Source organism: Oncorhynchus tshawytscha, unplaced genomic scaffold (genome assembly GCF_018296145.1).
Source record: "Oncorhynchus tshawytscha isolate Ot180627B unplaced genomic scaffold, Otsh_v2.0 Un_contig_673_pilon_pilon, whole genome shotgun sequence".
NCBI classification, from domain to species: domain Eukaryota; kingdom Metazoa; phylum Chordata; class Actinopteri; order Salmoniformes; family Salmonidae; genus Oncorhynchus; species Oncorhynchus tshawytscha.
Genome location: NW_024609787.1, coordinates 119351 through 132500, shown reverse-complemented (window position 1 = coordinate 132500; position 13150 = coordinate 119351). Strand labels below are relative to the sequence as shown.

The window sequence follows — 13150 nt, the reverse complement described above, 5'->3', positions numbered from 1 at the left end:
GTCACAGTGACTGACTCCTCCTTTACCAGGTCATAGAAGGAAGGCCAACCTGGAACACAGAAACAACACACCTTCTTACTGGAACACAGCAACAACACACCTTCTTACTGGAACACAGCAACAACACATCCTACTACTGGAACACAGCAACAACACATCCTACTACTGGAACACAGCAACAACAGATCCTACTACTGGAACTCCTACTACTGGAACACAGCAACAACACATCCTACTACTGGAACTGGAACACAGAAACAACACATCCTACTACTGGAACACAGAAACAACACATCCTACTACTGGAACACAGCAACAACACATCCTACTACTGGAACACAGCAACAACACATCCTACTACTGGAACCTCCTACTGGAACTGGAACACAGCAACAACACATCCTACTACTGGAACACAGCAACAACACATCCTACTACTGGAACACAGCAACTACTGGAACACAGAAACAACACATCCTACTACTGGAACACAGCAACAACACATCCTACTACTGGACTGGAACACAGCAACAACACATCCTACTACTGGAACACAGCAACAACACATCCTACTACTGGAACACAGCAACAACACATCCTACTACTGGAACACAGCAACAACACATCCTACTACTGGAACACAGCAACAACACATCCTACTACTGGAACACAGCAACAACACATCCTACTGGAACACAGCACTGGAACACAGCAACAACACATCCTACTACTGGAACACAGAAACAACACATCCTACTACTGGAACACAGCAACAACACATCCTACTACTGGAACACAGAAACAACACATCCTACTACTGGAACACAGCAACAACACATCCTACTACTGGAACACAGAAACAACACATCCTAGAGATCCTAGAGCAGAGCAGAGCAGAGCTGAGCAGAGCAGAGCAGAGCCAGAGGAACAGAGAGAGAGGAGAGGAAGGAGAGGAGAGGAGAGGAGAGGAGAGCCTGAGAGGAGAGCCTGCCAGAGGTGTAGAGGGAGCCTGAGCTGAGAGGCCTGCCAGCTGGAGAGCCAGAGGAGAGCCTGCCAGAGGTGAGTGTGAGGCCTGCCAGCTGAGAAGAGAGAGGGAGCTGAGGAGAGAGAGAGAGAGAAGAGAAGAGAGGAGAAGAGAGAAGAGTGTGAGAAGAGGCCTGAGAAGAGAAGAGAAGAGAAGAGAAGAGAAGAGAAGAGAAGAGAAGAGCAGAGCAGAGCAGAGCAGAGCAGAGCAGAGCAGAGCAGAGCAGAGTAGAGTAGAGTAGAGTAGAGCAGAGCAGAGCAGAGTAGAGTAGAGTAGAGTAGAGTAGAGAAGAGTAGAGAAGAGCAGAGTAGAGCAGAGCAGAGATTAAATATTGTTACGCAATGAATTTTTATAGTGTTTTCACACTGGTGCTCCCAAAATAAAAGTGCAGGTCGTACACAGCTGTGTGTATGTGTGGGCCTGCCAGCGTGCCTCCCTGCTTGCACTCGTGCAGCCTGTGTGTGTATCTTCCCAGTCAACCAGAGGATTTCCCCTTGGCTGGGCTTCCCTCTCCCTCCTCTCTCCCTCTCCCTCCCTCCCATTCCCCATACTACCCCTTGGCTGGGCTTCCCCTCCCTCCCTCCCTCCCCCCCCATTCCCCATACTACCCCTTGGCTGGGCTCCCCTCTCCCTCCCCCCCCCCCCCTCCCTCCCATTCCCCATACTACCACTTGGCTGGGCTTCCCTCTCCCTCCCATCCCTCCCCCTCCCATTCCCCATACTACCCCTTGGCTGGGCTTCCCTCTCCCTCCCTCCCATTCCCCATCTACCCTCCTTCCCCATCTCCCTCCCTTCCCTCTCCCCCCTCCCTCCCATTCCCCATACTACCCCTTGGCTGGGCTTCCCTCTCCCCCCCCTCCCCCTCCCATTCCCCATACTACCCCTTGGCTGGGCTTCCCTCTCCCTCCCCTCCCATACTTTCCCTTCCCCTCCCCCATTTCCCCCCTCCCTCCCTCCCTCCCATTCCCCATACTACCCCTTGGCTGGGCTTCCCTCTCCCCCTCCCTCCCCATTCCCCATACTACCCCTTGGCTGGGCTTCCCTCTCCCTCCCATTCCCCATCCCCTCCCTTCCCTTCCCTCCTCCCCCTCCCATTCCCCATACTACCACTTGGCTGGGCTTCCCTCTCCTTTCCCACCCTCCTCCCTCCCTCCCTTCCCCATACTGGCCCTTGGCCTTCCTCTCCCCCTCCCTCCCTCCCATACTACCCCCTGGTTGGGCTTCCCTCTCCCTCCCATTTCCCTCCCCTCCCATTTCCCTCCTCCCTCCCTCCCATTCCCCATACTACCCCTTGGCTGGGCTTCCCTCTCCCTCCCATTTCCCTCCTCCCTCCCTCCCATTCCCCATACTACCCCTTGGCTGGACTCCCCTCTCCCTCCCGCCTCCTCCCTCCCTTCCCCTTTCCCTCTTCATCCCTCTCCTTTCCCTCCTCCTCCCTCCCGAAATAGGTTTGTTTCAGGTTGTTATGAGGAACAGAGGACGGTGTCCTCTAATGGAAGTGTTGATCAGTCTGAAATTAGAACCTTTTTCGATCCACTTCCTAAATGTAGGGGATTAGATCACAATAGAACAGCGCTGAATTACCTTCCTAATCAAAATGTTCAGACAGACAGACAGACAGAGACAGACAGACAGAGACAGACAGACAGACAGACAGACAGACACAGAGACAGAGACAGAGACAGACACAAACAGACAGACACAGACAGAAATATTCTGTAGAAAGTAGAAATATTCAGGAGGGAAAGGGGAGGGAGGGAGGGCAGGAAGGAGAAGGGCAGGGAGGGCAGGAAGGAGAAGGGCAGGAAGGAGAAGGGGAGGGAGAAGGGGAGGGAGGGCAGGAGGGAGAAGCGGAGAAGAATCACCCTTTCTAAGACTGACCAGTAGGCTTGATGCAGTTTCTGAACATCAAGCTAATTAAAGGAAATGTCAAAGCATCTCTCTCTGCTTTTCCATGAGCAGTTGGTTTGTTCTGGAGGCTTGAGACGCTGCAGTGCTACAGGGCCATCCTGGGGTCCCTGGGTACCGTCTCAGTCTGTGACAGGAAGAGAGCTTTCACTCTGCCTGCCTGTTTCTCAGATCCAAGCCCAGTCCTGTTTATTGAGTTATCGGTTGAGTATTAGAGGGAGGGCAGGAAGGAGAGGGAGGGCAGGAAGGAGAAGGAGAGGGAGGGAGGGGGGAGGAGGGAGGAGGAGAGGGAGGGCAGGAGAAGGAGGAGGAAGGAGGGGGAGGGAGAGGAGGGAGGAGGAAGGAAGGGCAGGAGGGGCAGGAGGAGAAGGAAGGAGAAGGGGAGGGGGGGAGGGAGAGGAGGGGAGGGCAGAGGAGGGAGGAGGGAGAAGGGGGAGGGCAGGGAGGGAGGGGGGGCAGGAAGGAGAGGGGAGGGCAGGAGGGAGAGAGGGGGGCAGGGAGGGCAGGAGGGAGAGGAGAAGGGGAGGGAGGGCAGGGAGGGAGGAGGGAGGGGAGGGCAGGAGGGAGAAGGGGCAGGAGGGAGGGGGGGGCAGGAGGGAGAAGGGGAGGGAGGGCAGGAGGGAGGAAGGGCAGGGGGAGGGCAGGAGGGAAAAGGGGAGGGAGGGGGCAGGAGGGAGAAGGGGAGGGAGGGCAGGAAGGGAAGGGAGGGCAGGAGGGCAGGGAGAGGGAGGGCAGGAGGGAGGGGGGGAGGGCAGGAGGGAAAGGAAGGAGAGGGCAGGGGGAGAAGGGGAGGGAGGGCAGGAGGGAGGGAGGGAGGGCAGGAGAGGGGAGGGAGGGAGGAGGGGGAGGGAGGGGAGGGAGGGAGAGGAGAGGGAGGGCAGGAGGGAGGAGGGGGGAGGGGGAGGGAGGAGGAGGGAGAAGGGGAGGGAGGGCAGGAGGGAGAAGGGGGGGAGGCAGGAGGGAGAAGGAGAGGGAGGGCAGGAGGGAGAAGGAGAGGGAGGGAGGGAGGGCAGGAGGGAGGAGGGAGGGCAGGAGGGAGGGAGAGGGAGGGAGGGAGGGAGGGCAGGAGGGAGAAGGGGAGGGGGAGGGGGCAGGAGGGAGGGCAAGGGGAGGGAGGGCAGGGAGGGCAGGGAGAAGGGGGGAGGGCAGGGAGGGGAGAGGGAGGAGGGAGGGAGGGCAGGAGGGAGGAAGGAGAGGGAGGGCAGGAGGGAGAAGGAGAGGGAGGGCAGGAGGGAGAAGGAGAGGGAGGGCAGGAGGGAGAAGGAGAGGGAGGGCAGGAGGGAGAAGGAGAGGGAGGGCAGGAGGGAGAAGGGGAGGGGAGGGCAGGGGAGGGAGAGGGAGGGGGGAGGGAGGGCAGGAGGGAGGGGGGACAGGAGGGAGAAGGAGAGGGAGGGCAGGAGGGGAGAGGGCAGGAGGGAGAAGGGAGGGAGGGCAGGAGGGAGAAGGGGAGGGAGGGCAGGAGGGAGAAGGGAGGGGAGGGCAGGAGGGAGGGAGGGGGGAGGAGGGGGAGGGAGGGGGAGGAGGGAGAGGAGGAGAGGGAGGGAGGGCAGGAGGGAGAAGGAGAGGGAGGGCAGGAGGGAGAAGGAGAGGGATGAGAAGCAGCTGTGTATTAATATACACTGTGACCGGTGCTCCAACAGAAGACTGATCAAAGCTCTATCTGCGGTGGAAAACAGAAGATAGATCATAGCACTATCTGCGGTGGAAAACAGAAGATAGATCATAGCACTATCTGCGGTGGAAAACAGAAGATAGATCATAGCACTATCTGCGGTGGAAAACAGAAGATAGCATCAGAAACCTGAGACTGATCGGTTTAGAGGTGAGGTTATGAAACCACTGGGGAGATCATATCTCTATCTGCGGTGGAAAACAGAAGATAGGACCTGTCTCAGGTTGCTGCGGCTATCAGTCTACCCCTGGAGCTTCCAGCTCCCTGGAACAAGCACCACCCCCTGTCCATCACCCTGGACCACCAGCTCCCTGAAACAAGCACCACCCCCTGTCCATCACCCTGGAGCCTCCAGCTCCCTGAAAAAAGCACCAACCCCTGTCCATCACCCTGGACCACCAGCTCCCTGAAACAAGCACCACCCCCTGTCCATCACCCTGGAGCCTCCAGCTCCCTGAAACAAGCACCACCCCCTGTCCATCACCCTGGAGCCTCCAGCTCCCTGAAAAAAGCACCAACCCCTGTCCATCACCCTGGAGCCTCCAGCTCCCTGAAACAAGCACCATCCCCTGTCCATCACCCTGGAGCCTCCAGCTCCCTGAAACAAGCACCACCCCCCCATCCCCTGGAGCCTCCAGCTGTAAAAAAGCCCAACCCCTGTCCATCCCCTGGAGCCTCCAGTTAGGGGGAGGGGACCCCCTGTCTCACCCTGGCCAACGCTCTACAAAGCCATGAAATTCCACAGCAACACAGGAAACACACTGGGGAATCCATCACCCTGGAGCCTCCAGCTCCCTGAAAAAGCACCACCCCCTGTCCATCACCCTGAGCTCAGTCCAGTGTAGCCTGGGAATAGGGTAGCAAGCACCAGCCCCTACACTATTAAGGGAATAGGGTAGAATTTAGTACACAAGCCCTGGTTTGGACAACAGTAGTCCACTGTTAAGGGAATAGGGTAGAATTTAGTACACAGCCCTGGTTTGGACAACAGCAGTCTAAGGGAACAGGGCAGCATTTAGTCCACTATTAAGGGAATAGGGTAGCATTTAGTCCACTATTAAGGGAATAGGGTAGAATTTAGTCCACTATTAATGGAATAGGGTAGCATTTAGTCCACTGTTAAGGGAATAGGGTAGTATTTAGTACACTGTTAAGGGAACAGGGTAGCATTTAGTCCACTATTAAGGGAATAGGGTAGTATTTAGTACACTGCTAAGGGAACAGGGTAGAATTTAGTCCACTATTAAGGGAATAGGGTAGCATTTAGTCCATTATTAAGGGAATAGGGTAGAATTTAGTCCACTATTAAGGGAATAGGGTAGTATTTAGTCCACTATTAAGGGAACAGGGTAGAATTTAGTCCACTATTAAGGGAATAGGGTAGTATTTAGTCCACTATTAAGGGAATAGGGTAGTATTTAGTACACTGCTAAGGGAACAGGGTAGAATTTAGTCCACTATTAAGGGAATAGGGTAGCATTTAGTCCACTATTAAGGGAATAGGGTAGCATTTAGTCCACTATTAAGGGAATAGGGTAGCATTTAGTCCACTATTAAGGGAATAGGGTAGTATTTAGTCCACTATTAAGGGAATGGTTTGGTCCACTATTAAGGGAATAGGGTAGTTTAGTTCACTATTAAGGGAATAGGGTAGCATTTAGTCCACTATTAAGGGAATAGGGTAGCATTTAGTCCACTATTAAGGGAATAGGGTAGTATTTAGTCCACTATTAAGGGAATAGGGTAGCATTTAGTCCACTATTAAGGGAATAGGGTAGTATTTAGTCCACTGGTTAAGGGAATAGGGTAGCATTTAGTCCACTATTAAGGGAATAGGGTAGCATTTAGTCCACTATTAAGGGAATAGGGTAGCATTTAGTTAAGGGAATAGGGCCATTTAGTCCACTATTAAGGGAACAGGGCAGCATTTAGTCCACTATTAAGGGAATAGGGTAGCATTTAGTCCACTATTAAGGGAATAGGGTAGAATTTAGTCCACTATTAATGGAATAGGGTAGCATTTAGTCCACTGTTAAGGGAATAGGGTAGTATTTAGTACACTGTTAAGGGAACAGGGTAGCATTTAGTCCACTATTAAGGGAATAGGGTAGTATTTAGTACACTGCTAAGGGAACAGGGTAGAATTTAGTCCACTATTAAGGGAATAGGGTAGCATTTAGTCCATTATTAAGGGAATAGGGTAGAATTTAGTCCACTATTAAGGGAATAGGGTAGCATTTAGTCCACTATTAAGGGAATAGGGTAGCATTTAGTCCACTATTAAGGGAATAGGGTAGCATTTAGTCCACTATTAAGGGAATAGGGTAGTATTTAGTCCACTATTAAGGGAATAGGGTAGAATTTAGTCCACTATTAAGGGAATAGGGTAGCATTTAGTCCCCTCTATTAAGGGAATAGGGTAGCATTATTAAGGGAATAGGGTAGCATTTAGTCCACTATTAAGGGAATAGGGTAGCATTTAGTCCACTATTAAGGGAATAGGGTAGTATTTAGTCCACTATTAAGGGAATAGGGTAGAATTTAGTCCACTATTAAGGGAATAGGGTAGCATTTAGTCCACTATTAAGGGAATAGGGTAGCATTTAGTCCACTATTAAGGGAATAGGGTAGCATTTAGTCCACTATTAAGGGAATAGGGTAGTATTTAGTCCACTATTAAGGGAATAGGGTAGCATTTAGTCCACTATTAAGGGAATAGGGTAGCATTTAGTCCACTATTAAGGGAATAGGGTAGCATTTAGTCCACTATTAAGGGAATAGGGTAGCATTTAGTCCACTATTAAGGGAATAGGGTAGCATTTAGTCCACTATTAAGGGAATAGGGTAGTATTTAGTCCACTATTAAGGGAATAGGGTAGAATTTAGTCCACTATTAAGGGAATAGGGTAGTATTTAGTCCACTATTAAGGGAATAGGTTAGCATTTAGTCCACTATTAAGGGAATAGGGTAGCATTTAGTCCACTATTAAGGGAATAGGGTAGTATTTAGTCCACTATTAAGGGAATAGGGTAGTATTTAGTCCTATTAAGGGAATAGGGTAGAATTTAGTCCACTATTAAGGGAATAGGGTAGAATTTAGTCCACTATTAAGGGAATAGGGTAGCATTTAGTCCACTATTAAGGGAATAGGGTAGCATTTAGTCCACTATTAAGGGAATAGGGTAGCATTTAGTCCACTATTAAGGGAATAGGGTAGTATTTAGTCCACTATTAAGGGAATAGGGTAGAATTTAGTCCACTATTAAGGGAATAGGGTAGCATTTAGTTCACTATTAAGGGAATAGGGTAGCATTTAGTCCACTATTAAGGGAATAGGGTAGCATTTAGTCCACTATTAAGGGAATAGGGTAGCATTTAGTCCACTATTAAGGGAATAGGGTAGCATTTAGTCCACTATTAAGGGAATAGGGTAGCATTTAGTCCACTATTAAGGGAATAGGGTAGTATTTAGTCCACTATTAAGGGAACAGGGTAGAATTTAGTCCACTATTAAGGGAATAGGGTAGTATTTAGTCCACTATTAAGGGAACAGGGTAGCCAGCTGAGCAGCCTTTCTGTATTTCACCATCTGTTCAGTTGTTGAAGGAAACGTTGATTTGAGGGACTTAAACATTCTGTAGAAAATACGGCACATCATTTTTTTGGTGCTTGTGGACACACAACATGTCTCTCCATCTCCCAACCCACAAACACACACCTCTCTGTCTCCCCCTATTGTTCATCTCAACTTCACCACTAGGCCACTGCTCCTCGGGACTTTGGTTAGCTGAAACAGGTGTCTTCCAGTAGGGCTGGAGCAAAAGCCTGCCCCACATAGCTTTCCAGAAGGAGGGTTGTTTCTGAGAATGTACCTCATTCACTCATCCTCATTCAAAATAATGTCCCTGAAACCCTTTAGTTAAAGAATCGTAACATTCCCCACAGTTCCTCCCCGGTCTCCAGTGACACCGCGGCCGATCTCCCCTCTCAGGTATTTCCTAATTACAGCCTAAGACAAATCGCTGTCAGAGAGAGAGAGAGAGAGAGAGAGACTGCAATTAAACCCAACAGGAATTCCTAAAGGATTAGCTATGACAGACTCCCAGATAGCTTTCATTTAAAAACACCTCTCTGGAAGTGTCTTAGAGGATACCATTTAGGACACAGTCTATGTAATGCACTGCTCTTACTTCTTGCCCTGTGTGCTGTCTGTGCCCAATAATGTGTTGCTACCGCCGTGCTGTGCTGCTACCGCCGTGCTGTGTTGCTACCGCCGTGCTGTGTTGCTACCGCCGTGCTGTGTTGCTACCGTGTTTGCTACCGTGTTGCTACCGCCGTGCTGTGTTGCTACCGTGTTGCTACCGTGTTGCTACCGCCGTGCTGTGTTGCTACCGCCGTGCTGTGTTGCTACCGTGTTGCTACGCCGTGCTGTGTTGCTACCGCCGTGTTGTGTTGCTACCGCCATGCTGTGTTGCTACCGTGTTGCTACCGCCGTGCTGTGTTGCTACCCCCGTGCTGTGTTGCTACCGCCGTGCTGTGTTGCTACCCGCCGTGCTGTGTTGCTACCGTGTTGCTACCGCCGTGCTGTGTTGCTACCCCCACTGTGATACGACCTGTTGCAGTGTTGTTGCTACCGCCGTGCTGTGTTGCTACCGTGCTGTGTTGCTACCGCCGTGCTGTGTTGCTACCGTGTTGTGTTGCTACCGCCGTGCTGTGTTGCTACCGTGTTGATAACGTGTGCTGTGTTGCTACCGTGTTCTAGCTACCGCCGTGCTGTGTTGCTACCGCCGTGCTGTGTTCTACCGCTACCGCCGTGCTGTGTTGCTACCGCCGTGCTGTGTTGCTACCGCCGTGCTGTGTTGCTACCGCCGTGCTGTGTTGCTACCGCCGTGCTGTGTTGCTAGCTACCGTGCCGTGCTGTGTTGCTACCGCCGTGCTGTGTTGCTACCGCCGGGCTACCGCCGCGCTGTGTTGCTACCGCCGCCTGTGTTGCTACCGCCGCGCTGTGTTGCTACCCCGCGCTGCTGTGTTGCTACCTTGTTGCTACCGCCGTGCTGTGTTGCTACCGTGTGTGCTGCTACCGCCACTGCTGTGTTGCTACCGCCGTGCTGTGTTGCTACCGCCGTGCTGTGTTGCTACCTTGTTGCTACCGCCGTGCTGTGTTGCTACCATGTTGCTACCGCCAAATGCTGTGTTGCTACCTTGTTGCTACCGCCGTGCTGTGTTGCTACCGTGTTGTGTTGCTACCGCCCGTGCTGTGTTGCTACCCCTGTTGCTACCGGCGTGCTGTGTTGCTACCGTGTTGCTACCGCCGTGCTGTGTTGCTACCGCCGTGCTGTGTTGCTACCGTGTTGCTACCGCCGTGAGAAGGGCCTCCCACTATGATAACGACCTATCGGCAGTGAGATTCTCAGTGTTCTAGCTAGAGAAGGGCCTCCCACTATGATAATGACCTATTGGCAGTGAGATTCTCAGTGTTCTAGCTAGAGAAGGGCCTCCCACTATGATAACGACCTATTGGCAATGAGATTCTCAGTGTTCTAGCTAGAGAAGGGCCTCCCACTATGATAACGACCTATCGGCAATGAGATTCTCAGTGTTCTAGCTAGAGAAGGGCCTCCCACTATGATAACGACCTATCGGCAATGAGATTCTCAGTGTTCTAGCTAGAGCAGGAAGGGCAGGAAGTGAAATCTGAAGGAGTACACACACACACACACCTAGACACACTGTCAGACTACACCTTTTCTTTACCAAGCATGTGACAAAACAGACACACACCCACCTAGACACACACCACATTGCAAAGAAGGTGAAATTAGCCAACAGGGTCAAGCTGTGGATCCACTGGTGTAAATAAGACCAGATAAAGAGAGAGAAAGATGACGAGCTCAACTTCTCTAATGTGGGACTGCTGTTGATATGAGGCCATGGGATGGCAGCTATACATTATGTTGAGTGGAACATGGGGCGAATGCCAAATGGCACCCTATTCTCTATGGATTCCCCTATGGGGCCCTGGTCTAAAGTAGTGCACTACCCCTATGGGCCCTGGTCTAAAGTAGTGCACTACCCCTATGGGGCCCTGGTCTAAAGTAGTGCACTACCCCTATGGGGCCCTGGTCTAAAGTAGTGCACTACCCCTATGGGGCCCTGGTCTAAAGTAGTGCACTACCCCTATGGGGCCCTGGTCTAAAGTAGTGCACTACCCCTATGGGGCCCTGGTCTAAAGTAGTGCACTACCCCTATGGGGCCCTGGTCTAAAGTAGTGCACTACCCCTAAAGTGGGGCCCCCTGGTCTAAAGTAGTGCACTACCCCCCTGGGGCCCTGGTCCCTAAAAGTAGTGCACTACCCCCTGGGCCCTGGTCTAAAGTAGTGCACTACCCCTATGGGCCCTGGTCTAAAGTAGTGCACTACCCCTATGGGGCCCTGGTCTAAAGTAGTGCACTACCCCTATGGGCCCTGGTATAAAGTAGTGCACTACCCCTATGGGCCCTGGTCTAAAGTAGTGCACTACCCCTATGGGGCCCTGGTCTAAAGTAGTGCACTACCCCTATGGGCCCTGGTATAAAGTAGTGCACTACCCCTATGGGTCGTGAAACAACGTGACTCGTCCTCGGCGTTGCCTTGACTTGTGAGGCGGTTGGTCGGTGTCAGATGAGGTCATGGAATAACGGGTTCAAATGTTTTCTGTATCAAACCTACCTGATCCAGAGTCAAACTTGGTCTCGGACCTGCAAAAAGGAGACGTCGGAGTTTAGACAAAGTCTCTTTTCTCTCAACTAAAACAAAACAATACAACAAGCAGCACTTCAAAAAGGTACAACAACAAAAAATACAATAAATAAAGATAAATTAAATGGTGTTTTCTCCTCTCCTTAATATTACATGGGATGTTCTTCCCAAACCGTCTCCAATGGGAACATAGGGTCTAAGCTACGAGGTTGTGTGTGTGTGTGTGTGTGTGTGTGTGTCCTATTTGCGTGTGTGTACATGTCTCTCTCTGTAAGGCTACCCTAGCTGTAAATCCTGTCCGGTTGTCTTTCAAGCGCTGTGTGTTGCGGAGGGAAACAGGCGACCTGGTAACGAGGCTCGGGGGATGGCTCTGGCCTCCTATCAGCTACAGACAGACCGCTGCCGGACAAGCCAGGGGCTCTTTAACCAATCAGAGAGAGACTAGGGGCTAAGAGGAGGGACAGTTCCTCTTTAACCAATTAGAGTGAGACTAGGGACTAAGAGGAGGGTCAGTGCCTCTTTAACCAATTAGAGAGAGACTAGGGACTAAGAGGAGACAGTGCCTCTTTAACCAATCAGAGAGAGACTAGGGACTAAGAGGAGGGACAGTGCCTCTTTAACCAATCAGAGAGAGACTAGGGACTAAGAGGAGGGACAGTGCCTCTTTAACCAATCAGAGAGAGACTAGGGACTAAGAGGAGGGACAGTGCCTCTTTAACCAATCAGAGAGAGACTAGGGACTAAGAGGAGGGACAGTGCCTCTTTAACCAATCAGAGAGAGACTAGGGACTAAGAGGAGGGACAGTGCCTCTTTAACCAATTAGAGAGAGACTAGGGACTAAGAGGGACAGTGCCTCTAACCAATTAACCAAGGAGGGACAGTGCCTCTTTAGAGAGAGACTAGGGACTAAGAGGAGGGACAGTGCCTCTTTAACCAATCAGAGAGAGACTAGGGACTAAGAGGAGGGACAGTGCCTCTTTAACCAATCAGAGAGAGACTAGGGACTAAGAGGAGGGACAGTGCCTCTTTAACCAATCAGAGAGAGACTAAGAGGACAGTGCCTCTTTAGAGAGACTAGGGACTAAGAGGAGGGACAGTGCCTCTAACCAATCAGAGAGAGACTAGGGACTAAGAGGAGGGACAGTGCCTCTTTAACCAATTAGAGAGAGACTAGGGACTAAGAGGAGGGACAGTGCCTCTTTAACCAATTAGAGAGAGACTAGGGACTAAGAGGAGGGACAGTGCCTCTTTAACCAATCAGAGAGAGACTAGGGACTAAGAGGAGGGACAGTGCCTCTTTAACCAATCAGAGAGAGACTAGGGACTAAGAGGAGGGACAGTGCCTCTTTAACCAAATCAGAGAGAGACTAGAAGGGACTAAACTAGCTTTGAGGAGAGGAAGGTTAGACCAGTCAGAAGGAGACAGGAAGTGAGGATACAGTAATGATGTCACCGACATTCTAAGAACTTACCTGAACAGCGGGGAGCCACAGACGACACAGGTGTAGATCCCATCCTCTTTATATTCAGTGTATTCCCCTCTGAAGGCACTGTGAGGGTGGATCAATGCACCAGTTACACTCGTACAGTCCAGGCAAGTCATTTTAGTCATTTATCCAGAGTAATTTACGGTTAGTGCAGTCAACTTAAGACAACCGCATAACAACAGTCATAGGCCAATGTGCCTCCATAAGAACATCATGTTCACGTTGCTGTCTGAATCATCTCAACTCACACATTATTTCCCCCTGGCTTCCAGCCTAGCATTGAGTTTGGTACAGCGGGGGTTAATATAAGCATTTAGTTTG

General features: G+C 51.3%; 1 protein-coding gene across 7 annotated transcripts in view; it reads right to left on the bottom strand.

Annotated features, from left to right (window-relative positions):
* msrb3 (methionine sulfoxide reductase B3) overlaps positions 1-13150 on the bottom strand; it is a 44182-nt gene that overhangs the window by 1421 nt on the left and 29611 nt on the right. For all 7 annotated transcript variants that reach the window (XR_006082834.1, XM_042318112.1, XM_042318109.1 and 4 more), the window contains 3 exons: positions 12815-12892; positions 11312-11340; positions 1-49 (listed from right to left, as the gene is read on the bottom strand). The exon at positions 1-49 is cut by the window's left edge and continues 49 nt beyond it. Coding sequence is in view for 6 of the 7 variants with exons in the window: in XM_042318112.1 (XP_042174046.1) it covers positions 1-49; positions 11312-11340; positions 12815-12892 (156 nt within the window). In the remaining variant the exon portion in view is untranslated. The remainder of the gene's footprint in view (positions 50-11311; positions 11341-12814; positions 12893-13150) is intronic.